Source organism: Ctenopharyngodon idella, chromosome 22 (genome assembly GCF_019924925.1).
Source record: "Ctenopharyngodon idella isolate HZGC_01 chromosome 22, HZGC01, whole genome shotgun sequence".
NCBI classification, from domain to species: domain Eukaryota; kingdom Metazoa; phylum Chordata; class Actinopteri; order Cypriniformes; family Xenocyprididae; genus Ctenopharyngodon; species Ctenopharyngodon idella.
The window spans coordinates 3,124,963-3,152,822 of NC_067241.1; the positions used below are offsets into that span (position 1 = coordinate 3,124,963).

Consider the following 27,860-nt stretch of genomic DNA (forward strand, 5'->3'; position numbering starts at 1 on the left):
CTTACTGCACGCACCGCTACAGACTTTTAAAAATGGTGGTTGAAAAAAAAAGCTGCGTAAAATGCTGCAACCAATCAGCATGTTCAGCGATCAAGTCCCCGAAAGTTCCTGAACTGTGAAAAAGTCCCTCGCAAGCAGGGACTTTCTGAGGGGGAAATTTTTACCCAGAACTTCATTTAGACCCTGGTTCCTGCGGTTGAAACACACTGAGGACCACCCCAAAGTCCCTAGTTCCTGGGGAAAGTTCTTGCAGTGGAAACGCGGCTTTAGAGTAGTAATATATACCTTAGGTACTACTATGAAACCTTTAGCGGTAAATAAGCTACAAAGATGTACTTTTAAGGGTACTGCCCCAGTGATTAGCTGTTGCTACTTCTAAAGGTACAATTTTTGCACTTTATTTTATGAGAGTGTACTTAAGTGGACCAAAAACACCCTTAAGTTCAACTAATTGCACTTAAAAAAAATGCTAAAATAGTGTCTCCTTTTTAACAAAGGGCTGTCTTATTTCTGTTGTTCCTCTATAAGCATTTTTGGAGAAACATCTGAAAAAAATAGAGACTTAAAGCTGCAGTCCGTAAGTTTTGCCTCTTTGTCGCCATCTCTGTTTGAAACCTGCAATTGCAGTTATTTGTGGAATTATCATCTTTACGTGGGTTGTGCATTGGCACGGCTCCTCAGCATGGATGAATCTAATGTTTGGTGTCAGTCACCAGATTGGTGTGGATACTGTACTTCGGAATCACAGATTCTACGTTATGGAAATATTACGTTATGGAAATATGACCAAAATAAGAATTTTCACTGGAAAATGTCATCTGGACAAGTAAGTAACAAATCTGCCCTTTTGTTCTGATCAACTTAAGGGGGGGGAAAAAAAAAAGCATTACAATAAATCGCGCTGATAATGGTGATTAAATCTAAAGATCGCTTAGCTCGGATCACGACAAACCGTGCAAATTATTATCGTTATACTCAAATTGTTAATGTTAACAACATCAGCATTGCATGACTATGTATTTAGTGTGTATTAGCGTTACCTGTAGATTTCAATTTCTGTACAGTCTAATCTCTAACATTCATTTGTCATACCATACAATCTGTCATCAAAATGATTTAATTATTCCAGCTGCTGTGAGAAAAGGCTATAAATGATCTGCCTCACATGCGATATAGCCTAGTTAGCTGTGACTCGTTCTCTATGTAAACAGACGTGACGTAATGACGCAAAGACGAACAGCTGCATGCTGGAATTTTCCGTGGAAACCCACCAGTACCAGTCTAATAAGAAAATATTATTACAAGCTTACCGTTGTGAATTGGGCTAAGGTAAGGGGATAGTTTTGAACCTTGGCCGGTTATGTACTTGCTCAAAAATGGATTCTGGATCATTTTTAACCAAAAAAAGTTACGGACTGCAGCTTTAATGGGGCTTTTGCTTCTGTCTCATTTAAGTCTCCAAATAAGTAGTAGGAAAATATAAACTACTGTGGATTATTTTCCCTCTAGGCAATTAATATTTAATGATACTAATATGTATTTGATTCTGTCAAGAATATGTATTTTGATTCTGTCAAGAAGTGTTAAAATCAAAATCTAAACAGTATATTTTTCCCTCAGAAAACACCAAAAGCACACAGGAACTTACCCTCGTTCAGCAGCAGATTGTAGTGTGACTGTCCCTTTAAGGCCCGAGGTGCTTCGCCACAGTGGGTCAATTCACTAGCTTCTCTTGGGCGTGATGCCAGTTGTTGGGAAGGCTGTCAGAGAGAGCAGGCCAGCCAACAGATCCATTAGTCTAGACTGCCCTAATCACGCAGGGGCGAAGGCTATAGAGGACAGAACTGGACCCCTCGGGTCAGGTGGAGATGTATGTCAGGCCAATGAACTCTAACACTCTACTTGAGGCTCATAATTAAAGCTACAGGTTAAAGATGCAGTCCCTGTTTTCAACTCTTGGCAGCCAGCCTACATACGTGTGAATATAGGGACAAGAAATGGAGAGGTTCAATTAGTCCAGGCTTTAGATGGAGCTATTGATGCACAGGAGGGCTTTAAAAGGCACACATACATTTAAAGTTACATTTTCCAAAGGTGTGTTTAATAAAAAGTGAGGAAAAAAAGGGTAAATGCACTTTATTCATTAACATGCATAATATACATGTCATAATGCATGCATTACTATAGCCAGTAAAAGAAAGGTGCCTCAGGTTGTGCTATAATATTGTGTCATATTTAAAATATATTAGAACTTGAATTAACTGGCGTTCTCAGCATCACAACATAAGCATAAGCTGCAATACTTCTCCCTCTTGTGGCATATATTGGTAACTACACACAGAAATAAAATAAAGTAATAAAATAAAAATAAATAGTTAATTGGTTAATTTAAAGATAATATAATGATACCAAAATTATGTTTATAAACCTTGTACTGTTCACCAAGGAAAAGTGCATTTGCTCAGGGTGTTTTATGCAGAAATTCTGACAGCAGAAATATACATATATATATATATATATATATATATATATATATATATATATATATACTAAATATGAATTGATCAATATAGAAAGATTATTTCTCACTATTACAAAGCTATTATGGCAGCCAATGGAACTTTGATAATATAACTTTTCAATATTTTTTTTTTCAAAAAGTTTCCTGAAATGCACATTGCATTTTTAATTTCATAAACATATAAAATATTGACTCCTAAAACAGTGCTAACAATTATAATAAAAATTATAATTATTATGGTTACACTTTACAATAAGGTCTTATTTGTTAAGGCATTAGCTAACATGAAGTAACAATGAGAATTTATATATATATATATATATATATATATATAATATAGCATTTATTAATCTTTGTTTATTAATCTATTATTAATTTAAATAGTCGTTCATTGTTTGTGGGTCATTGACCAATAAGGTTTTTAAAAGTGTAAAAAAAAAAAAAAAAAAAAAAAACATAATGGAGATATAATTAATTTTGAAGTTTTATTAAGTGTTAACAATGAAATTATGTGGTTTTTATAATCAATTAACACTGCTTTTGTCGTTTTTTACAAGATGTCACCAAAAAAGTCATTCGGTTTAACCAAAATTTCGTTTTTTCCAAATTACACTTTTGGTTATACCAAATGACGATATTTTCAAACAATGCTAACGGGCTGATATCTAGCTAGCTAGCAAAAGGACAATCAAACATTTTATATTTAGTACGAGTTTTTAAAATATTACAACATTTCTCAGGTTTTATAGCGGTTGTACCGAATGACCTGATGTTTCGGGACATGCGTATGAATAAATGAAAACATGAATTTTTCAAATAGTTAAGAGAGAGTTAGTTACTTTGCTTCACAACCATGTGGTCCTTTGCAGGTGTCTGAATGATGTCACATTCTGTCACATGATATTGGCCGCATGACTTGATCCAAAATGATCCCTTTATATTGGTTACTCCGAATGACATCAATGAAATACATTTTTCCAGACATTCTTTCTCATAACAAAGCAATGACTTCTACACATAATTTTAATATGTTGATATATGATGTTATAAAATCATGGCAGAATAAATATATATATATATATATATATATATATATATATACATTTATTACATTATAAGATATTTTAATCACAAATTAATTGGCTGTATTGGCCTTTGGACAGTTAAACCGAATGACCTTTTGACACTTCAAAATCTTTAAAATACCTTTTATATGTAGCAAAATATAATTAAAACCTTTTGGATTCAATAAAAGAGATCTAGTTGTACTACCTTACATACTTTGGATGTCATATCTTTGTTTTTTATTATTATTAAGGCCTTTGGCCAAAACATGACCCGTCACATCATTGACCCTTGTACATGTTAGTTCACAGTGCATTAACTAATATTAACAGATGCAACATTTGATCATAAAAATGTATTAGTAAATGTTAATATTAAGATTAATAAATATTGTAGAAGTATTGATCATTGTTAGTTCATGTCAGTGGCGAGGCCAGAAATCTTAAAGTGGGTGGACCTTAGTGAAATAGGGTGGACCTCTATTTGTCTAATATATATATATATATATATATATATATATATATACTAAACCTAACAAGATAATGGTTCTGACAAAATGATAATTGTTGCATACTATTTAAAAATATAAAATTTGAATTATTAAAAAAAAAAAGGTTTGAATGAATGAATGATTCGAGGATTCACTCAAAGACTTATTGTTTCATTACTGGACAAATGCGCGTTTTTGAAGGAATCTCTTGAATAAATTATTAAATTAAAATAAATAATTTTTATCAGTCACTTGTCGCCACCTACTGGTGTAATTGATACAATCTTTATTTGAAGCGTCTTGTTAATTTCAAAAAGATTTAGGCCTACTCAATTTTGATTGCTATTGTATATTTTAGATATAAACTGATGTCTACAGGCTGTAGACATCAGTTTATATCTAAAATATAAACTTTTATCCAAGTGTATTATTCTATAGCTAATATATCAATTCGAATGTTTGTTAGATAGAAATAATGTTGAAAAGTCTGTGTTTTTTGTTTGTTATATTTTAGGTAAGCCTAAACAAGACACATTTATAGCTAGGCTAAAAAATATAAATAATAGCCTTAAAAAAAAAAAAAAAAAACTAGAATACTGCTAGAATATTTAACGGGAATATTTAATTAGACATGATGAACTAAATAGTCCACTACAACAACAAAAAAAAAAAAAAAAAAAAAAAAAAAGAAAAGGAAAAAAAAAATCCATATGGGACTCGAATCGGTCAACCTGTTCATTACGAACCTTCCGAACGAAGTGATTCACTAGAATTAATCAGACTTTCCAAAGCTACACATGAGAGAGATATGACCGTTTAGATGAACCGATTCGCTAGAATGAATCTGTTTTTCCAAAGCGACACATGAGAGGAGGACCGTTTAAGACGACCCGATTCAACAGAATAAATTGGACTTACCAGCGCTATACAAGATGGAGCCGACAGTTTGGTTGTTTACCTCCGCTCGCTCATCAGTAAACAAATGTGACATTAAAAACAGAGACTGCCGCGCTGCACAGCTAATCGTTGGGGAAAAGTAGGCCTAGCTTTTTACCGGAAAAGCTTGTGTTGAAAGTAGAGCTCTTCAGATCTATTTAGTGTTTGGAGAGTTACCGTCATAATGGTGTGCGGAAAGGACACAATAGGCTACTGAACCGTAAAGCTCGACTTAATTTCATTGTCATCACTTCATTTTGTAGAAATTGTTTACACACAGGTGACTATGTTACTGTAGAATAAATAATCACTGTAAAAAATTAAACAAACCGATACACACTGCGGGACTCATGTACAGTGACGCACGCTGCATAGAAACAGCTGCTGTAGCGACTCTGAAAAGCGGAGTTTACCGGCGCGAAATATAAACATTTGTACCTCTTTTTAATAATCCATTTTTCAAATTATATATAGTCCTTCACAACAGATATGATTATTTCCAGACCAAAGTAGTGTCTGGAAATAAAACGAAATATTCTGGCACCTTTGATTCGGTGGGCCAGTGCCACCCTGGCCCTTATGTAGCCTCCCCACTGGTTCATGTTAAAGGGTTAGTTCACCTAAAAATGAAAATAATGTCATTTATTACTCACCCTCATGCCGTTCCACACCCATAAGACCTACGTTAATCTTCGGAACACAAATTAAGATATTTTTGTTGAAATCCATTGGCTCAGTGAGGCCTCCATAGCCAGCAATGACATTTCCTCTCTCAAGATCCATTAATGTACTAAAAACATATTTAAATCAGTTCATGTGAGTACAGTGGTTCAATATCAATATTACAAAGCAACGAGAATATTTTTGGTGTGCCAAAAAAAAACAAAATAACGAATTATATAGTGATGACTGATTTCAGAATACTGCTTCAGGAAGCTTCGGAGCATTATGAATCAGCGTGTCGAATCAGCGATTTGGAGCGCCAAAGTCACGTTATTTCAGCAGTTTGGCGGTTTGACACGTGATCCGAATCATGATTCGATACGCTGATTCACAATGCTCCGAAGCTTCCTGAAGCAGTATTTTGAAATCGGCCATCACTATATAAGTCGTTATTATTTATTTATTTTTTTTTTTTGGCTCACCAAAAATATTCTCGTCGCTTTATAATATTAATATTGAACCACTGTACTCACATGAACTGATTTAAATATGTTTTTAGTACATTAATGGATCTTGAGAGAGGAAATGTCATTGCTGGCTATGGAGGCCTCACTGAGCCATCGGATTTCAACAAAAATATCTTAATTTGTGTTCCGAAGATTAACGAAGGTCTTACGGGTGTGGAAAGCCATGAGGGTGAGTAATAAATGACAGAATTTTCATTTTTGGGTGAACTAACCCTTTAACTATTGTAGTTAACTAATATTAACAAATGGAAACTTATTATAAAGTGCTACCATTATTGTATAATAAAAATACATCACTGTCATGCTCTAAGATGGCATAAATCAATGGCTTTTATGGAGTACGGGTTAACAGATTTTGCTATAGTCATCTTTTTTTTTTTATTATTAATAATACAGCATTATTTTAATGATTAGTATGTGTGAGCTTTATGTAGCAAATCCCCCACAGAGACATGTGGCAGCCCTCTAATTCTGATGGCAATCCTTTTAAATCTTTGCAGGTGGATAAGACCTCCACTGACTGGTTTTGTAATGGGTAGATGCTGGTTTGTCTCGCAATGACAGATGGCATACATTTAAATATAATTGCATGCTGGGAAACAGCACTCTCATCTTATTGGCCTTTTAAGATGACCAGTAAAGCCCAACATCTATGTTTTCAAGTGCAAAGACGCATAGGCAACGTTTCTGCAATGCGTGTCAGGACTTGATTGGACAAGATTGGATGGAGAAAAAATGCATTAAAAATATAGTTATAAGTTGTAATGAAATACTGATAATTATTACTGATTGATTGAGCTTTGGATATTTTATTTGAGAAGAATTCTGAGGTTTTGCTGATCTTCAGTTATTTTCACTTGATGCCTCTGCAGAAAGAGATCCTGAAGGAGGTTTGGACAGAAGACAGGTGAGTAGTGATTTCTGCTCCATTATAAATAATGTCAATAGTGTGTGTGCTTTGCTAATAATGTTGATTTATCTCTCAGTCTCCCTAATGACGACTTCAAAAGGTCAGGACAGGTGAGTTATACATCAGTGTGTTTGTGTTTTTGTATGTTTCGAACTATGTCTACACATTCATATTCAAGTGCAAACATACTTTAATGTGGGTCTTGGCCAGTGTCCTCGTAAAAAAGTAAACATAGTCATGTTTAACATAGTTATGTCTTAAGTGAACGTAAACAGTTCAAGAAAAACAAGAAAACACACATATATCAATATGTTGGATCTGTGCATTAGCACTTAAAGTGACAGCAGCCTAATATTCCTGCTGCTGTCTGTATTTTTAATGTTAAGTAAACAACAAAAGACAAAGATAAATCACTTAATCTATGTTTCATGGCTGGTAAAAAATATTTATGGTCAGTAAATGATCACCGGCCATTGGCAGGTGTGGCAAAAAGTTAGTTTTAAAAGCGTAGCAGATCTAGTCCACCAAGACCAAATACATTAACATTGCCATATTCAAAAACATGCTAAAGCTATTCAAAGAGTTGTCATGATTGTTAACTGATACTAAAACCATAAAAAAACATTTTTGTTGCTTGAAATAAATACATATTAGCTGAAATAAAATAAAGCATAAAAAACATATTTTATTTCATCTTGCCAAGGCAACATTTCTTATTTTCATTTAATTTAACATGATGTACTAAAATAACTAAAACTGAAATACAAATTAATACAAACTAAATTTCACTGATAAATGGGAAAACACATATTGTCTAATTTGCGATCTACATGACAAAATTGTGTTTCTCTTCAAAAACTTGATTTCTTTGCTTTCGATTATTGTAATTTTCCAAAATGTGCAATCTACTAGATTAAATTATTTAAGGTGAGCCAATCAAGTACTCGAAAATGATTTTTGCTGAAACTGTAATTCCCAGCATGCTTTGCTTGGGACTTAATGAGGAGAGTAAAAATGTTGAAATTAAGTGTTGTTTTATGTGTTTTTGAGCAAAATGAGAAAAAGGGCAGACTTGATAGAGTTTAATAGAGTTTAATTTGCTTAGGCTGTGGTCTGATACATTACCGCTTTTCATTACTTAGCATTTAGCATGCTAATATGTGCTGTTGTTGTTGCTAGCTAATAGTTTAATAGCTAGATAACACAATCTTATAATTCAGCCATGTGACACAAAATATAAGAAATTGAATCAATCCTGTTAGGAAACTATATTAAAACCCTGTTAGGGAACCATACTAATATAATCTTAAAATTCAGTCATGTGACACAAATTAAAATAAATTTTTTTGGGGGTTATTTAAAATTACTTAATTCCATAATGTTGAAATTATGTAAACAAGTTTATGTAAATCCAACACACCTTTTTTCTGTGTGACATGTTTAAAAATGACAAAAACATTATGAAAACTTTAACCAAAATAAAAACAAAATATAAAAATAAAAACATTCTCAAATATCTCAACGATATGATAATAGTACTACTTTTTCACTGATAATCTAATGTGTAATGAAGAAGGTTCATTCTGCGGTAGCGTTCAGTAGATGGTATGCTCCTCTGGTGTTGTTTTGGTTGCTCCTGAGGCAGATGGGCTCTACACTGAATCCTATTATCAACTTCTCCGGACTAAACTAGCTTTCATAATCAGCCACACTGATGCCCTCAGCGCACACTCATATACACTCACATGACCGCTTCATCTGCTCTCTTGCCTGGACTTTTACTCGTGAACCGATGTCATCTCAATAACCATGTCTGCAGAGAAGGTACATCTTAACTGTGGCATCTTATAGCAGAAAAGAGCTTCTAGTTTCTAAATGCAGTTAAAGATGTCTTAGATTTCAATGTACTAAGAGTCTGTGTGTTTTAAGCAGTAATAGAACCAATACTAAGAAAATGTTTGATCATTTTGTGCCAGGCATAAACAGTGTAGTTCTATGAACTAGAAGGCACTAAACAAGCCTAAATTAGTTAATACAAGTCTGTTTGATTGATTGATTAGTTAGTGTTTTCTGTCAGCACACATGTGTCATTGATCTTTTGCAAGACATAATATGCAGTAGGTTGTGATTTTCGGTAACACTTTAGTATGGGTAACACATATTCACTATTAACTACAACTTTTGCTTCAATAAACTCCTAATTTACTGCTTATTAATAGTTAGTAAGGTAGTTTTTGTAGCATTTAAGTTTAGGTATTAGGTAGGATTAAGGGATGTAGAATATGGTCATGAGTCAGAATAAGGTATTAAAGGGTTAGTTCACTCAAAAATGAATTTTCTGTCATTAATTACTCACCCTCATGTTGTTCCACACTTGTAAGACCTTCGTTTATCTACAGAACATATATTAAGATATTTTTGATGAAATACTGAGTTGGCGTTCGGACGTAAACAAAGAACTGCACTGAGTTCACTACGTATGACAACGGTTCAAATCGTTGAATAAAGTTGTTATTTTTGTTTTGTTTTTGCGCACAAAAAGTATTCTCGTCGCTTCATAACATTAAGGTTGAACCACTGCAGTCACATTGACCATTTTAACCACGTTTTAACTACCTTTCTTGACCTCAAAAGGTGCACTGACGTTGCTGCCTATGTGTGGTTCAGATACCCTCGGACTTCATCAAAAATATCTTAATTTGTGTTCTGAATATGAACAAAGGTCTTACAGGTGTGGAACGACATGAGGGTGAGTAATTAATCACAGAAATTTCATTTTTGGGTGAACTAACCCTTTAATATGTGCTTTATAAGTACTAATAAACAGACAATATTATAGTAATATGCATGCTAATAAGCATTTAGTTAAAAGTGAGAATTGGAAACTAAAATAAAAGTGTAAAACTGATTTTCATACTTTAAGAGCCTTTTCAACAGAAAATATGTAATCTTAAGATGGCAGTGCCACAACCCACCTCAAAGACTCATTCTGCCTTGATCCTGTTTACAGGTCCAGATTCTCTTAAGACTGTCATCCATTAGTCTATATTCTAATAATCTGTAATGTAACATCTTTTCTTATAGTAAAAGTCATTTTGAATTTTAATTTGTCAATATTCTATGCCAGACAGTGTCAAGAATGCTGAATCTGCTATTAGATTCTATTAAAGGTTTCCTTAAAGGATTAGTTCACTTTGAAATGAAAAGATTTTGAAATGAAGATTTACTCACCATCAAGCCATCCTATTTGACTACTTCTTCTGTCTGATGAACACAATCAGAGTTATATTAATAAATATCCTGACGTGTCCAAGCTTTATAATGGCAGTGAACAGGATCAACGAGTTTGAAGCTCAAAAAAGTGCATCCATCCATCATAAACGTACTCCACACAGCTCCGGGGGATTAATAAAGGCCTTCTGAAGCGAAGCGATGCGTTGAATATGGAAGGTTGAATACGTAAGGTTGAATACGTAAGGTTGAATACGTAAGGCGGAGGACGTAGCGAAGCGTTTTGAACTGTGAGAGTTTTACACTTTCTTCATAAGTTGAAGGCGGAAGGCGGTCTGGTGGAAGCTAGCTATTTTACTTTACTTTTATTTAACTTGTTAAATATCTATATTTCTCTTACACAAACGCATTGCTTCACTTCAGAATGCCTTTATTACCCCCTGGAGCCGTGTGGAGTACGTTTATGATGGATGGATGCACTTTCATACTTGTTGGACCCGTTCACTACAATTATAAAGCTTGGACGCATCAGGATATTTATTAATATAACTCCGATTGTTTTCAACAGAAAGAAGAAAGTCATATACACCTAGGATGGCTTGAGGGTGAATAAACCTTAATTTTCATTTCAAAGTGAACTAATCCTTTAAGGGCTGTTTTGAGACTTATCTTTTTCTTTTTGAATAAAATACCTGAGGTTCTTATACGCAGTACATTTGGGCTCTTCATTAAGTAAGCCAAGGAAGCCTTTTACCTTTAGGTTAGGTATAGTTCATAGTCTGGGAATTGTGTAATATCTTGATTGAATTAAGTGACTCTTTGATCGTCGGCTTGATTGTGTTTTCTTAGTGGAAAGATTTAGAAAGACTTCAGAAAAGGAAAGCAATGCTAACCAGGTTGACTTTCATAAAATTAGCAGCAAATGGATTCAGTGTGCTCTTGTTGTTCTAGATGGGTCCTGGTATCTGTGTATTGGTCAAAATGTCAGGTTAAAGTAATCTATCAAGTTTAAAACAATTTTTTTAATGCCAAGATTTTTTTTTTGTCCTACTTTATATCAAGTGTCTTTAACTACTATGTACTAACATTTAATTAATTATTTGATAAAGTGCATTTACTGTGTACATGTTTTTGCATAAAATACCTGCATGTAATTACAGCTGTAATTAATTTCTGTAATTACATGTTTGATTACACAGTTAACCCTTCTCTTACACCTTAACCCACCCTTAAACCTACCTATACCACCAAACCTGTCCTAAACTTACCTGTATCCACCTCAATAGTGGCACAAGTGTTTTACAAAACAATATTAACACAATAAGTACGTTGGACCCAACAATTATAATAAGTACATAGTGTTTAAAAACAGCTAATATAAAGTGTGACCCTTTTTCTAGAATATTTTTAGCACTGAAAATAGTACAGAACAGGTTTTACATGTTTAATGTTTTTTGTTTTTCAAAAACAGGAAATATTTTATACATGTGTTTCCTTTTTCCTGAGTATCCTGTTACATTTTTAACCATAAAGGGAGGAGAAAAGGAGAGAGAATATGTCAGAGAGGGGTTGATCAAGGACACTGGTGCATGATGGCACTGAAACTCACTGACCTGAAAGAGTTCAGGGTTCACTGAAGAGACATGGCTAAAATTATGAAATGTACTTAAACATTAACTCTAATTAACAAGTATCTAATCAATATTTCTCAGCCAACCAAGCAAATGCTTTTGAATGTTTCTGTCAAACAGACCCCACTTTCATACAAAACTGAATGTACTGTGGCTAACTGTCTAAGGAGGGGTTTTCCATAATGTATGAGTAAAATCCCCATGCCGGCAGAAATCAAGGATCCCACTGTCTTTGCTCTTTGTTAAAGAGAGGTCTATAAATACTCATATAAGATTGGAACTAATCAGATTATGTGCTCCCTACTCCGTGCAGTACGGAAGCAGGCTGTGACGTCCGGCCTACATTGTGTAAGAATTAGACTTTCTCCTCCTGCTGCATTCTGTACGTAAGAGGTCACGTATTTAACGTCTTTTGTTTGAGCAATGTTTGAATGTACAGAAAATGTTGATTGATTGTTTGTCCTTAAGAAAGGTGTAGACATGATTATCACACTACAAAGATGCATTGCGAAATGCATCATTTAACAAAAATCGCAGCTTAATAAAAAGAATAAGTATTTAAGTGTTTAATATTAGACTCATGTCTTCATGTACTGTAAGTCAGCATTTGCGATAGTCTTTTTTTTTAAAGATTTATTTTTGGCATTTTTGCCTTCATTATGATAGGACAGCAAGCAGACAGGAAGCAAAATAGGAGATAGAGAGAGAGGGGGGACAGGGAAAGGTCAGCAAACCAGGACTCGAACTCGGGTCGCCGAAGCGCAACGGCACTAAATGTCGGTGCTGCCCACGAGGCTATCGGCATCAGCGCGATAGTCTTTTCTTCTTTATTATGACATATATCTGAGTGAAACAGATTCTCGGACAAGAAAAATGTAGGGTGGGACTTAATTTTGTCCATGGGGAATTGATTGGATGGTTGTGGTTTGCTATTGGTGTATCTCATGTGAGTGGCAGGTTGCCCTTCCTTCACACCAGTAAACGTCATCCGAGAAGAGATCCTGCAAGAGGGAGGGGAAGTTATTTTGATTAAAGGTTATGAGGGAACATATAAATGTAAAAAATGTGAACATATAAATAATTTATAATAAATACTGCTGTATTTCATAAAAATAAGAATTGACAGTTTTGATTTCATGGTGACTTTAAGTAATGCAAATTTCTAAAGTATTATGTGCATCTTTTTGCTTGCTTTCATTGATGTTTGACAATGGGTAAGTTCGAAACTATTGCTTAAATTTACACAACTATGCACAGAAATGTACAAGCATGCAAAAGAAAAACTGTAAATGTGATTCATTGTCCTTATTAACAGCCCATGTAGAAGACAAAAAAGAAGAAGCCGGAGGCAAATTCTGGAAAGGCCAATGGAGCCGAAGACAAACCGAAAAAGAGCAAAGCTAAAAAGACTGAAGAGTTGTCAGGCGATGAGGAGAGTACGCCTTCAAAGAGTCAGTCTGATACATTACACATCTTACACAGACATACAGTACAAACCCATACTGTTGTGACTTCATCTTACTGGATTTGAATTATTTGGATGCCCCTTAGGAAGTAAAAAAATCACCAAATAATGGCTACATGGACATTGAATTGCCACATGTTCAAGCTTCTGTTCTGAGAGAAATACTGTACAGTTCCTACTAAAAAAAAAGTATGAATATCATTGCATTAGATAACACAAAAAAAATTGTTTTTATCAAAACATTTCACAAAAAGAAGTTTGTCAGTTTTAAAAGGATAGCTTTTATTATCATCATCATCATCATCAGTAACTCAATCAGAAACCATGGCAACAAACGAGAACAAGAACTCAGGCAACAGTGACAGGGAACAACAAAACTAAACAGGAAATGATCATTACATGGGCCATTTAATTATTAAATGACATTCAGATATTTTCAAGTGCTTAGTGTAAGAACACTATTTTGTGAGCACTGTCATTTTGTACTAGTGGAATGATCCATGGTTGCTAAAACAACTTCTTTTCACTTCTCAGCAGAGAGAAAAACCGTAAAGAAAAAGAAAACCGAGAAGGACAAAGAAGACGTAACAGAGAAGAGTGCAAAAAAGAAGCCCAAGAGTACTCCTAAGAAGAAGAAAGGTATAAGTGATTTTTAATCCATCAATTAGTAACAAACAGATATTAATGAAACATCCATTTTCTAAACCACTTTTTTAGAAATTATGTGGGCAACTTGTTCTTCGAGCCATAGGCAGGGAATGAAGCGGCACATTTTTCCTTAATACTGTACAAAATACTTTATACAGAATATTTAATAGAAAAAATTCAATCACACAAATCATTAGTAGGTGTGTCTGAAAAAGTTGATAAAAGTTAAATTGTATAAATCCCGGACACTACTTAAACTTGCATCATTATGAAAAATTATTAGCCTTCCTCAGGCTTACCATAAGTAGTTAAAACAGGATATTTAAAAAATGCCAAACAGAACTTGGTTTGGTATGCTTTGGGAATAGATTGGATCTTGTAAATCAACTGAATCTCTACATGACAGGTGGATAGAGGGGAGGGAGGTGAAAGCAGGTGAATGGCATTGAATGATGCTTATAATGTTGGCATTCTCATCTATTTTAATGGGAGTTGCCTTATTTTGCATTCTTCTTCTTCTTATTATTATTATTGTTAGGGGCCAAGCACTGAAGGTGTGTAGGCACCTTCAGTCGTCGTCTTCTTCTTCTTCTTCTTCTTCTTCTTCTTCTTCTTCTTCGACTCTTGAGTCTATGGCAGCCCATAGAACTGTATGGTAGAAAGTTATGAAATTTGGCACACAGTCTGAACATTAACCACAACAATTTTTGAGTCTGTAACTCAATCCCTCTAGAGCAACCAACTGTCCAAAGTTGCACTCACATTTATGCTAATAACTTTTGAACTGTAAGGGCCCGTAAGAAACTAAATTCTTTTTTCCCTCTGGTTTCTTGGCTTAAAACAATCCGATGTCTGCCATTTTGGGTGTCTGCCATTTTAAATTATGTGGTAAAATGCTATATTTTACAAGGGCTATATTTGTGTTCGACCCTAGTGTTGTCAAAAGTACCGACTGTGATACAAAGTTGGTACTGAAATGTTAAAAATGTGATGCTTTTAGCACTGTTGAGTGGATTTGTAAACACCTTTGATTGGCCATTGTGTTGATGCGCTCATCATATATGTCTGTGATTGGCTACAATGTTCAACACACGAGAGCATTTGAAAGCGATCGTCTTCAGCCCATGTCGGCAAAAAGTTATGGATTTAACATCCATATCTAAGGCTGTATCTCAGGAAAGATTTGACATATTGACACCGAAATTTGTGTGTGTATTTGTCAGCACCAGCTATTGGTCAAAGGTGATAAGTGATTGTGTCACATTGCAAGTAATTGTATTTATGGGCTTTCCATGATTTTGCTTAAAACCATCTCCAAATGTCTTTACTCATTTTTGCAGTTGATCTATTGCTCCTTGCCTTAATTTTTTAGTTCCTGATTCTGCCTCTGTGTTGCTTGCCATGATAACTAGCCAAACCATGACCCTTGGTGACTTAAGTGAAGCAGGGATGCCATTTCAGAGGCAGAGTTTTTAATGAAAGATTATTCATAGGAATAACATGCAAAAAAAAAAAAAAAAAAATTACAATTGCCTTAATCATTTTAAAACTGACGTTTCTAACTGTCATTTTGATCAGATTCTGATGATGAAGATGATGAGGATGATGAAGAGGAGACCTCACAGAAGAAGACAAAGAAGAAAACCACCAAAGAAAGCTCCCTTGCTGACACCAAAGAAAAGAAATCAAAGGCCAAAGGTCAGTTGAGCGTATTCACACTTGAATGCATGCTAATGAGCGAGGCCAAGGTTCACTTTGAGCTTTGTTCCATTAGTTTCAACAGTCAAGTAGCATTTATGTTATTATAAGAGTCAATTTGAACTTTGCACTTTGTTGGGGGTTGGGTATATAGAGAGCATTTTTGGTCCCTTAAAACAGTTTGAGCTTTTTAGGTTTATTTCCCCCTCAGAGCAAAACACTTCAGGTATCAAATCAGAGGAAACTTAGACAATGGCTTCAGTGTGTGTAACTCTTAATGTCGTTATGTACACATGCATGGGGGTTTGCTGCTCAGGAAGAGGATTAGCGCTAGATCTCGTGAGCTAAGAAGATTAGCCAGAACAATACGGCAGAGCTGTCTTAAAGATCACCACTCCGGTTTGTCTATGAGCTGAAGTGGGGCACTTTCAAGTGAATTTAACTCTTGTTTTTAGTTATGGTTTTAGGGATTCGTTGGCTCATCTTAAAGGCTTGGCCTCATTTTCCCTGTTGTTAAAAGACAGATGGTGAGCTCCTCAGGGGGCGCTTGATCAAGCCACTCGAATAAGTGGAGAAACAACTTCAACAAATGGAAAACAAAGTCCAGCTGCTAACTAATACGTTTTACCAGACAATCTGCAATGGCCTAGATGATTGAAAACCTACAGAGATGACCTCCTCTGGGGCTCCTATTAAATGTGAGAAACATTTGAGTTTCAAGTTTAATGTATGGTGATGTGGAAACCCTGGAGCATGTTTCAAAAGTTCAACAATGTTTGTTGATGAAGAAAGAGCAGGGATATTAGAACTAATGGCTCTATGATACTGAGCTATTGCTGTTTTGACAGTTATTCATCGTTCATTAAAGGTTTCTTTAGAAATGTTTAGTTGGACATTCATTTAACGTCTTTTTTTTTTCTCAAAATGTTGTTACTTGTTTCAGAATGCTAAAGAACATTCAAAATGGAATGTTTTCTTAACACTCACAACCAAGAACAAACGTTTTTTTTAAAAAACTGGGTGTTTTAAACGTTCAGAGAACATGCACTTAATGGGAATGTTAGAAAAACTTCCTTAGAATATATTTTTGTTATCTGGGTCTCTGGTTGTTGTGATGGAGCCTGTTGCGGCATTAACGCCTTCATTTGCATATTGAAAGAAACTGTTCTTCAAATAGAAGCTGTGCTGATTATCTGAAGCTGGCACACCTTAATAACCCCAGGGGAATTCTGGGAACTGGTCCTAACTTGTCACTTAAGGGCTCTCAGCTAAATACCCTGTGAAGGAACTCTATATTGGCTTCAATGACTCATTGCCATCATTGTAGAAAAGAGTTATCTAATTTGTTTCCCCTAATATATTATCTCTTCAGAGAATAAAGGTGAATCAGAAAGCAAAGGAAAGACATCTAAGGCAAAAAAGGAGCCAGCTTCTATGTTTCAGATAAATGGAGATAAACCAGATTTTATCGCAAAAAAGAAAGGTAATTTCACTTTTCTTAAAACACTGTACATTATTCATTGTGTTGCTAAAAGCAACTAGCTAGTGAATCTCACAAACAGTCATCAAGAATATGTCAGGTTAATATTTCACCTTAAGATAAAAAAAATAAATAATAATAAAAATAATTGCATAAAATATGAAACATTTTTAAGGACCATTGCGAATGTATTGTTACAATATTTTCAGTACAATTACGAATTCTCATTTCTGTAAAGATATATTATACATAATTTTTCATTGTGATTTAATATACACACATACACACACACAGGTTTGTTTTGCTATCAAAGTGAGGACATTCCATAGGCATAATGGTTCCCTTTCATGGGAACTCGAGCTGCGTTGAGACACGGTGAGAATGTCTCTGCGTGATTGCATCGTGAAGCACATGTGTAAACTGTCCAATAGCATAGTGGAACGTAAATATCTGGTATGCCTGCATTATGGCCATGGTGTGCAGACATGCCGCGGCTTGACCTGAAGCTGAGTACGCTTTGCCCACCAGTGCTGAAGTGGTCTTTAATGGCTTGGTGGGCAACGCCGGGGATTTTATCGATGATGCAGCCTCAGGGGAGAGATAGCTCGCAAGCATCTCTTCAACCCTGGGCATTGCCGCATAGCCATCGAGTTTCAGCCCCAAGATGTTAGAATAATTCTAACATCTAGACGATTGGTTGATTCTAACATCGACGATTGGTTGATTCTGGCTCAATCCGGGCACATGGCAGTCCGACATCGAGATGTTGTTCTCGCCCATATGAGAAGGTTGGGGTTCAGGCTCAACACCAAGAAGAGTGTGCTCATTCCATCTCAGACGGCCACTTTTCTAGGTGTGGTTTGGGACTCGAAGAACATGCGGACTCAGCTTTTCCCCTGTTCGTATTGCTTTGATTCTCTTGTGAATGCGATAAAACTAGGCCAGTCAGTCACTGTAAAACAGTTTCAGAGACTGTTAGGTCTGATGGCAGCAGCGTCCAACGTGATACCTTTTGGCCTACTGTACGTGAGACCTTTACAGTGGTGGCTCAGGACCAAGGGATTCTCCCCGAGGGAAAATCCGTTTCACAAGTTCAAGGTCACGCGGCGATGCCTTCGTGCCTTAGTCATGTGGAAAAAACCTTGCTTCCTGTCCCAAGGGCCTGTGTTGGGAGCTCCTTGTCGTCGTGTAATGCTAATGACAGATGCTTCCCTCATGGGTTGGGGAGCAATCATGAGTGGTCGCTCAGCTCAGGGTCTGTGGCAGGACCATCTACTTTCTTGGCACATAAATCGGCTGGAAATGATGGCGGTGTTTCGAGCTCTCAAACACTTCCTCCCAGACATGAGGGGACATCACGTGTTGGTCCATGTGGACAATACGTCAGTGGTCTCCTAAATCAACCTTCAGGGGGGTCTGAGGTCACGTCACCTATGCAAGCTGGCCCATCAGATCCTTCTGTGGGCCCAGGGGAAGCTGCTCTCTCTGAGGGCAGCCTACATTCCTGGGCCTCATAATTAGGGAGCAGACATCCTGTCGAGACAGGGGTTGAGGCCCAGGGAATGGAGGCCCCACCCTGAGGTGGTGGAGCTCCTTTGGGAGAAGTTCAGTCATGCAGAAGTGGACCTGTTTGCATCTCTGGAGACAACACATTGTCCGTTATGGTTCTTCCTCACTCATCTAGCTCCTCTTGGACTGGATGCCATGGTACAGACGTGGCAGAGGCGGCGTCTGTACGCATTTCCCCTGAAGTTCTGGAGAGGGTTCGCCGGGATGGGGTTCATCTGTTGTTAATAGCCCATTGTGGCTGACCAGAATATGGTTTTCAGACCTGGTGTCCCTTATAGTTGTTCTCCCTGTGGAGATTCCAGTCAGACGAGATCTCCTGTCTCAGGCAGGAGGCACAATATTGCACCCTCACCCGGAATTGTGGAAGCTGTGGGCATGGCCCCTGAGGGGGCTCAGATCATAGATTCTGATCTCTCCACCAAGGTGGTAGAGACCATTTTCCAATCCACAGCTCCTTCTACAAGGATATTGTATGTCATTAAGTGGAGGCTATTTTCTTCTTGGTGTGAAGAACGTCATCTAGACCCAGCTTATTGCACTGTGGATCCTTGAGTTCTTGCAAGAACGTTTCTCCACTGAATTATCTCATTCTACTTTAAAAGTGTATGCAGCAGCTATTTCTGCTTACCATTCACCCATTGATGGAACATCTGTAGGGAGAAATCCGTTGGTCACACGATTTCTTTGTAGCACTTTGAGGTTGAGGCCTGTTCAGCGCATTAGAACACTGGCTTGGGACTTAGCCATTGTATTGGAGGGTCTTACCCTGGCTCCTTTCGAACCCTTGGAAGAGGTTTCAGAAAAGTTCCTCACTTTGAAAACCATCTTTCTTCTGGCCATTTTGTCTCATAAGAGAATTGGAGACTTGCAGGCCCTGTCGGTTGCTCCGTCATGTCTGGAATTTGCTCTGGGCATGGTTAAAGCCTTTCTTCACCCAAGACCGGGTTATGTGCCTAAGGTCCCTACTAATACTGTAGGTCCTATTATGCTTCAGGCATTCTGTCCTCCACCTTTTACTACACCAGATCAGGAAAAACTCAATCTGCTCTGCCCTGTTCGGGCATTAGATGCTTATGTCCACAGAGCTGCCCTGTGGCGTAAAACAGATCAATTGTTTGTTTGTTTCAGGTCACCCAGGAGAGGGTGTCCTGCATCTAAGCAGAGAATGAGCAAGTGGGTAGTTGAAGCTGTCTCGCTAATGAGTCTACCGGACAGCCTTCACCTCTAGCCGTCCGGGCTCATTCAACTAGGTGTATGGCTGCTTCTAAAGCTTTGATTTCTGGAGTTTCCCTGCAAGAGTGGTCTTCACCTCACACCTTCGTTAGATTTTATAACCTGGATCTTGACTCCACTCCGGGGTCTTCTGTACTTTCGTCCTGATACATACAGGCATTTGGTACTATGGCGTAGTGGGTATGGTGTTCCCACCGTGTCTCGACGCAGCTCGAGTTCCCATGAAAGGGAACGTCTTGGGTTATGTTTGTAACCCTGGTTCCCTGACGCAATCACGCAGAGGCGTTCCCACTGCATCTCGACGCAGTGTCGCGTTCCCTATTCAGGGAACCAGGGTTACAAACGTAACCCGAGACGTTTTTATACTGTACAAACTGTACATTCTATCCCCCTACACTACCCCTACCCCTAAACCTACCCATCACAGAAAACATTGTGCATTTTTACATGTTTAATAAAACATTGTTTAGTATGTTTTTAAAGCTATTTTAAATATGAGGATTCATGAAATGTCCTCATATTTCATGTTTACGTTGTAATACCCATGTCATTATACAAATTTTTGTCCTCATAAATCACAAAAACGCGAAAATGGAATTTTCCACAAAATGGAAAAAAAAAAATACTGTATTTAGAAGAAAATATAATGAAAAATCATTTATATAGTTTTAAAAATAGTACCAAAAAAAATATTAAAATGCAAATATATATCTACAAAGGTTAAAAATTTACTAAATAATTAGTAATACAATTTTAAAAAATGTAGTGTAATACAATGCATGCTTGTACATAATGTGACTATAGTGTTTTGATAGATATTTATTATTAAAAACTGTAATGGTCAAATTTGTTAACTGGATCTTAAACGTCTGCTCCAGCCACTAAGTCCGACAGCGATGAGAGTGAGCCAGAGACTAAGCCCAGCAAGAGCAAAAAGAAATCCACTGCCAACTCCACCTCCATGTTTCAAGCTGGAGGAGACAAAGACAAGAAAAAAGACAAGAGTAATAAGGACAAAGAGAAGAATAACAAGAAAAAGAGTAAGTGAAAGCCTTCTATCTAAACTGTTTGTTTGTAACATTTTTTGTAACTACTGTAACCACATATGCTTCTCCAACTTTTTGGCGCACTGTAACTCAAATTTTCATACAAGCTCTATAATTTCAGATTTCTTAATAATAATGACAACAACCTAAAGACAAAATAACTTTAAATCTGTCAAAAGCTTCTTATATCCATATAAATGCTTTTCATTTTAGACGTTGCTAAATCTGATGAAAGTGATGATGAGGAAACAGAAGTGCCCAAAAAGAAGAAAGGCAAAGGAAGGAAACATAAAAAGGTAAGACTCCTGTGAAGTGAGGCAATGTCAGCCTGAGGGAAAGAATGTATAATCTGAATAGTAATATCTCTCTTGTGACAGGAGGAGGAGAGGCCTCCATCACCAGAGATTGAGTTTGATGACCTTGAGGAGTTTGTTCTTCAGCCTGCGCCACAGGGAACCACCATCAAGTGTAAAGTGACACGCGATAAGCGCGGCATGGACAGAGGCTTCTACCCCACCTATTACCTCCATTTAGACAATGAGAAGAAGGTGATTTGCTCACAATTTTAGCTCAAATTCATGCAGAACTACTGACAATGTTTTGTAGTAAATGAGAGGATAGTGTTTTAATATTTTGAAATGCATGGCTCTACTAAGGGTATGCAATTGAAAATTAGGGCTTTTCCCACTTGATCTAGGTAACCCTGGGTCACTTTAAAACCCAGGTAAACAGAATCCTGGGTTCCCTTTCAAAAGGGGTCGCTATGGGGGGGGATGCCTCTGGCATGACAGGTGTCTGAAGCATAAGTCTAAACACAACAATAACCTTGACATTGGCAGGCGGCAGCCTATGATATCACCACTGGTGCGACCGAGAGTATAAGAAGTCACCTGTGCAAAACATCATACTCTTTCTTGTCTTCAGGAGAATGTTTGTTTGTTGCATGAGGGAGGAGCATGCGCGTTTAGTTCCTGAGGAAATAAATGCGCGTATTTTGAGGATTTCCTGAGTGTTATGAAAAGCTCAGTTCACGCTGTCCCTATTCTCGAGGGATGTGGGACGCGCATTTTGGTGGAATACTGTTGACTCTTCGAGCAAGCTGGATGTGCTTGTTATGATGCATTCCCGAGTCTGACTACAAGAGACAGGTATGGAGCTTTTTCTTTTCTGTTCTCTCCTGAGGAATAGTAGTTAGTGTTTGCACAAGCGTGTTAGGCTCTCGGGAGCACTCATAGCGATGCATTAGTGTCTGTTCTCGGTGATTCGGGATTAAAGGGTTAGTTCACCCAAAAATTAAATTTCTGTCATTAAGTACTCATCCTCATGTCGTCCCAAACCCGTAAGACCTTTGTTTTTCTTCGGAACACAAATTAAAACATTTTTGATGAAATCGGAGGGTATCTGATCCACACATAGGCAACAACGACATTGCACCTTTTGACACTATATTCGTTGCAGAGCTTCAGTGTTTACGTCCGAACGGCGGCTCAGTGTTGGCCAATAATGAGCCTGCATTCAGACATAAACTCTGAAGCTCTGCAACGAAAATAGCGTAGCGGTATAACAGGGGACAGACGAATTTGTTGAATGAAGTCGTTATTTTTGTTTTGTTTTTGTGCACAAAAAGTATTCTCGTCGCTTCATAATATTAAGGTTGAACCACTTTAGTCACGTCGACGGTTTTGACAATGTCTTTAGTATCTTTCTGGACCTCAAAAGGTGCAATGTCATTGCTGCCTATGTGTGGATCAGATACCCTCGGATTTCATCAAAAACATCTTAATTTGTGTTCCGAAGAAAAACGAAGGTCTTACGGGTTTGGGACGACATGAGGGTGAGTGATTAATGACAGAAATTTCATTTTTGGGTGAACTAACTTGGGGGTTGTAGGCAGAACAGGGACGAGTTGAACTGGAAGTTTCCTTTTTTGGCTCCTCTTGTTGGCTCAATTTATACTATTGCTGCTATGCATGTATCCAGTTCTAACGAATTAGAGGTAGAAGAGTGTAGTAATTGTTATTGTCATAACAATTAGGGGTTATGGAAGACAGACTTTATGGAAAACATTTCTATCTAGACATAACTGCCCAAACGCTCTTATGGATAACTGAACTCTGCCTGGATAGCAGTATCAAGTTGTTAGGCTCTCTGTAAGCCTCCTTGGCTATTGCCTTTTCAAGCATTTTTGAGTTGTTAGGCCGGTTTCACACGGCAAGCGTCAGCAGAGCATAAGCAGCGCATATTTTTTTCGGCGCCCATGTTAACAGATGAGAGCATTCACACCGCACGCAGAGGCTGCACGGCAGCACGTAGCAGAAGCAGCAGTGCCGCGATCGTTTCGGTGCTGGGTCTATTTTTTCTGCGCTGCTAACGCTCAATTATAGTAAAAAAGAACACCTTTGATGGACAAAATAAATATGATTTCACACAAAAAGTGCTCAAAATGCACAGAATAAGCATATCTAGTGTGTTTTAACAATGTCAGGGAAGAAAATTAATATTAAAAAATATTTATAGAAGATTTACTCATTTAAACTTGTTTTTAATTATTCAGTTTGGGTTAAAGTATGGTGTATTATAAAAAAACTAAAGTAAACTGGCCAGAAAATATGATACATAAACATTATTTTAGTTATTACACAGACAGCTATATAGGCTCTAGCATACCCAAATCAAACCCGAGTTTGCTGGCTTTTTTCGCTGAGTTTGCTGTGTTGTAAACGTGCACGCGGCAGATGATGTAAAACACAAAGCTTACCTCATTCGTGTGCAGAAATAGATAACACAAGCCTTTTATTTATTTATTTTTATTTATTTTACGTTTATATGCGAGTGTTGTACACCTCCCCATGTTAACAAAATTTCAAGACTATCAAGTTTATAAATGACTAACTTGTAAAAACTAATTTATAGCTGTCTTTGTAAAGAAATGCTCACTTTATATGCAGCTTGGAGCTGCTGCTGTGACGCTTCCAATGTGAATACTCGCGCGTCTCTGCAGCTGCAGTTCACGCTCATGCGCTGCTAACGCGACGCTCATGCGCCACTGATGCTTGCAGTGTGAAACCGGCCTTAGGCTTTGAGAAGCCTCCTTGGTAAGCTGTTCTGTCTCTGAGCCAGGTTTGGGCTGTAGGCTCTCCCTCCTGAGCCTCCTCTTGGGCATCTAGGTTGGGAGTACCTCCCCTGAGTTCCATTTGTCATTTTAGTGTCAGGTTGCTAGGCTTTTGTAGGCCTCCGTGACAGGCATTGGATGTAGCTGGGCCTCGAGTCATTATCTTAAGGCCTCCGTCCTCCAAGCTCAGCCTGGGTCTAAGTCCTTGGTCACTGCTCTTGAACCAGAGTGTTGTAAGACCTCCTCTCTCTTTAGAGAGTAGTTCTATTAGAGGCCTCTGCTCCTCTGAGCTCCTCCTATTACTGTGGTAGGCTGCTAGCCCTGTTATTTAGAACTTTCTTTACAGGCATAGGATGTACTGTATTCGTCCTATGAGCTCAGCCATAGGCTAAGTTGTTAGGCTCTCTGTGAACCTCCTTGGGTACTGCAAGAGTTTTTAGGCCTCCTCTCGCTAGAGAGAGTTGTCTATATTGTGGCCTCTGCTCCCCAAAGCTCTGCTAGGATAGCAATTGTGAGTTGTAGGCTCTCTGTGAGCATCCTTGCAAGATATCTTGAGTGTGGGGTGTTGTTAGGTCTCCTCTCGATTTAGAAAGTCATCAGGCTGAGGCCTCCTCTCCTAGCTCCACTAGGATAGCAATTGTGAGTTTTAGGCTCTCTGTCAGCTTCCTTGTCTACTGGCCTCCTCTTGCTAAGAGAGTTGTCTTTATTGAGGCTTCCGCTCCCCAGAGCTCCGCTAGGATAGCAATTGCGAGTTGCAGGCTCTCTGTGAGCCTCCTTGGCTACTGCTAGTGTTTATAGGCCTCCTCTCGCTAGAAAGAGTTTTCTTTATTGAAGCCTCCGGAGCATATCCTAAGCATAGGGAGTTGTTAGGTCTCCTCTCGATTTAGAGAGTCTTCATACTGAGGCCTCCGCTCCTGCAGCTCGGCTAGGCGGTAAAGTAGTATGCTAGGTCATTAGGCTCTCTGGGAGCCTTCTTGGCTACTGACCTCAGTGTGGAGTGTTGCTAGGCCTCCTCTCATTATGAGAGACACTGTGTTGAAGCCTCCACTCTGCGGAGCTTCGTGGGCCAGATAAACTGAGTTTTAGCTCTTTCTGAGCTTTCTCTGTATTGCCCTTGGGTTAGAGTGTTGCCTAGGCCTCTTGTTTGAGGCCTCCACTCTCCAGGGCTGCTTAAACAGAATTCCTGAGTGTTAGGCTCTCTGTGGGCACTCACAGGGCACTCATCCCTTCAGCATGGCAGCGTGGGTATTATGTTCTCCATAGCGACCCCTAGGGTCTAGCACAAGTTCCCATTCGAAAGGGAATGTCTCAGGTTACACATGTAACCATGGTTCCCTGAGAATAGGGAAGGGGACGCTGCGTCCCTTTGCCATGCTTTCGATATTCTTGCACACATCTCCTTCAGACAAGAAGTGGATGACATTTTGCACAGGTGCCCTCTTATACTTTCGGTCGCACCATTGGTGACGTCATAGGCTGCCACCTGCCAATGTCAAGTTCATTGTCTTGTTTAGACTCATGCTTCAGACACCTGTCATGCCCCCCCCACTGTGTATTGCTAAATCCAGGGTTATCATCCTTATTTGAGGGGTCAGTATCGCTGATTGGAAGAACGCCACACATGATAGTATAATTACATAAAGCCTCTTGCATTGCGCATCCTTGTATCATATATTGATGTACTATCAAGTACTTTCAAGTTTATCCTGAATGGACTTTTTGGACTATAAAGGTAAGAATGAAATGGTCTGTTCTTCACTCCAGTTGTCTCATTTTTTGTAACCATTTGACATTTTTCCACGACTGTCCAAAGCATGGGAAAATAAGGCATAAGTCTGGCTGTTGGTTGCAGTAAACTGCAATATGCAGTGAAAAAGAACTCATTTCGATATATGCACGCACTGTCTGAGAGACTGTTTCTCAGTGTGCTCACATGAATCTGCTGCTCAGACAGCGCATGTGTACTGAACTGAGTTTTTTTTTTGCCGGTTTATTGCCCTTGAACAGTTAAATACACAAACGTGTATGTGTCAAAATGCCGTCTTTGCAAGTATCCTCGTAAACACAGTCATTTATCTCAAAAGTGAAAGTAAAGAGCTGAGAAAGAAAACACACGTGTAACAGTATATTAGGTCCAGGCATTCGGTCTTAAAGTGACAGCTGCCTAATATTCCTGCTGTCTGTTATTCATGTTAATCAAACAACAAAAGAGAGAAAATCTCTCACTGCTTTTGACTAAATCACTTTTGCAACTTTAATAATTAGAAATATATATTTAATTTACACATTTAATTTAATACAATTTATGTAGCATTTATTTATGTGTTCTACTGTAGGTTTTTTTTTGTGTGCTATTGCTTGTATTTAGTTTCTTATTCTTATTTTATCACTGACTTTTTACATGTCTTCAGTGAGCTTGAGTTTTTTTCTTTCTTTTTTTTCAGGCTAGTATTAGTTTTTGGTGATATTGACATTGGTGACAAGAATTATGATATAGGGATATATAGGGATATATGTCATTATCATGAACAATCGTGATATATGATTTTGGTCATATCGTCCACCCCTAATTACAAGGTGTGAAACACTTCTTTCCCCGGGGTTAAAAGCGGGGTTTAGAACAACAATAAAATGGGGTTAAGCTCATTGTGAAAAGCTCTATTGATGACTAACTGGGGTCCCTCTTTGCCATTTAACTTCATCCTGCAGGTCTTCCTACTGGCTGGTCGAAAAAGAAAAAAGAGTGCAACGTCAAATTATTTGATATCCATAGATGCCACTGACCTGTCACGGGGTGGAGATAATTTTATCGGAAAGCTGAGGTAACTTGTCTGATATAAAATGTTTGCAAAATAAGTATGATTGCTGAGCTACTGCACTTTTTTTGCTTTGTGGCTTCTCTTCTTTTTAGGTCTAATCTCATGGGTACCAAGTTCACAGTGTTTGACAATGGTCTCAACCCTGACCGTGCCCTCAGGGACATGTCTAATGCCCGGCAAGAACTAGCGGCTATCATTTACGTGAGTGCTCACTTCAGTTCCTCAACAGTCATCCTGGAGGTTGAAAAATCTTTTAGAAGTTTCAAAGTAGAAACTGGTGTTTCTTTCCAGGAGACAAATGTGTTGGGGTTTAAAGGGCCCAGAAAAATGACTGTGATCATCCCAGGCATGGATGACGACAACGAACGAGTGCCGATATGTCCACGAACAGTGAGTTCAGTTACTGTTATCTCTGACTCTGACGTGTAACAACAAAGGCAAGCAAGTAAATTCACAATAAAGGCTCACTGGAAAAATGTGCTTTAACCTAATTTTTTGCAGAATTCCAAAAACGTACCTATACATTAGGGGTGTAACAGTACATGTATTCGTCCCAAACCATACTGTACGGATGTCATGGTTCAGCGCATACAGTCAGATGACGAATACAGTCAGTCACAAACGATCCACACTCCAGTGCAGAAGGGGGCGCGTGATGTAATGCAATGCTGTTTGCTAACCGCCACAACAGGAAAAAGAGCAGAAGAAGAAGAAGAGATGATCTATGCATAGATATGTTTACATGTAATCTCTCAACCTGTGTTTCAACCACGGAAATACATCAATAAAACAACTTGAGAATAATATCTCACGTAG

The 27,860-nt window shown here is 37.8% G+C and overlaps 1 protein-coding gene across 2 annotated transcripts in view; it reads left to right on the plus strand.

The window, feature by feature from the left end:
- tulp1a (TUB like protein 1a) overlaps positions 1–27,860 on the plus strand; it is a 44,956-nt gene that overhangs the window by 14,269 nt on the left and 2,827 nt on the right. Inside the window, exons 1-11 of one of the 2 annotated variants that reach the window (XM_051880060.1) lie at positions 7,883–8,936; positions 13,299–13,425; positions 13,974–14,078; positions 15,666–15,785; positions 17,158–17,268; positions 20,946–21,107; positions 21,327–21,409; positions 21,491–21,661; positions 26,935–27,047; positions 27,137–27,245; positions 27,336–27,434. In XM_051880060.1, coding sequence (XP_051736020.1) covers positions 8,922–8,936; positions 13,299–13,425; positions 13,974–14,078; positions 15,666–15,785; positions 17,158–17,268; positions 20,946–21,107; positions 21,327–21,409; positions 21,491–21,661; positions 26,935–27,047; positions 27,137–27,245; positions 27,336–27,434 — 1,215 coding nt within the window. In that variant the 5' untranslated portion in view covers positions 7,883–8,921. Of the gene's footprint in view, positions 1–7,882; positions 8,937–13,298; positions 13,426–13,973; positions 14,079–15,665; positions 15,786–17,157; positions 17,269–20,945; positions 21,108–21,326; positions 21,410–21,490; positions 21,662–26,934; positions 27,048–27,136; positions 27,246–27,335; positions 27,435–27,860 lie in introns of those variants that run through there. The other variant, XM_051880061.1, reaches the window with a different exon arrangement.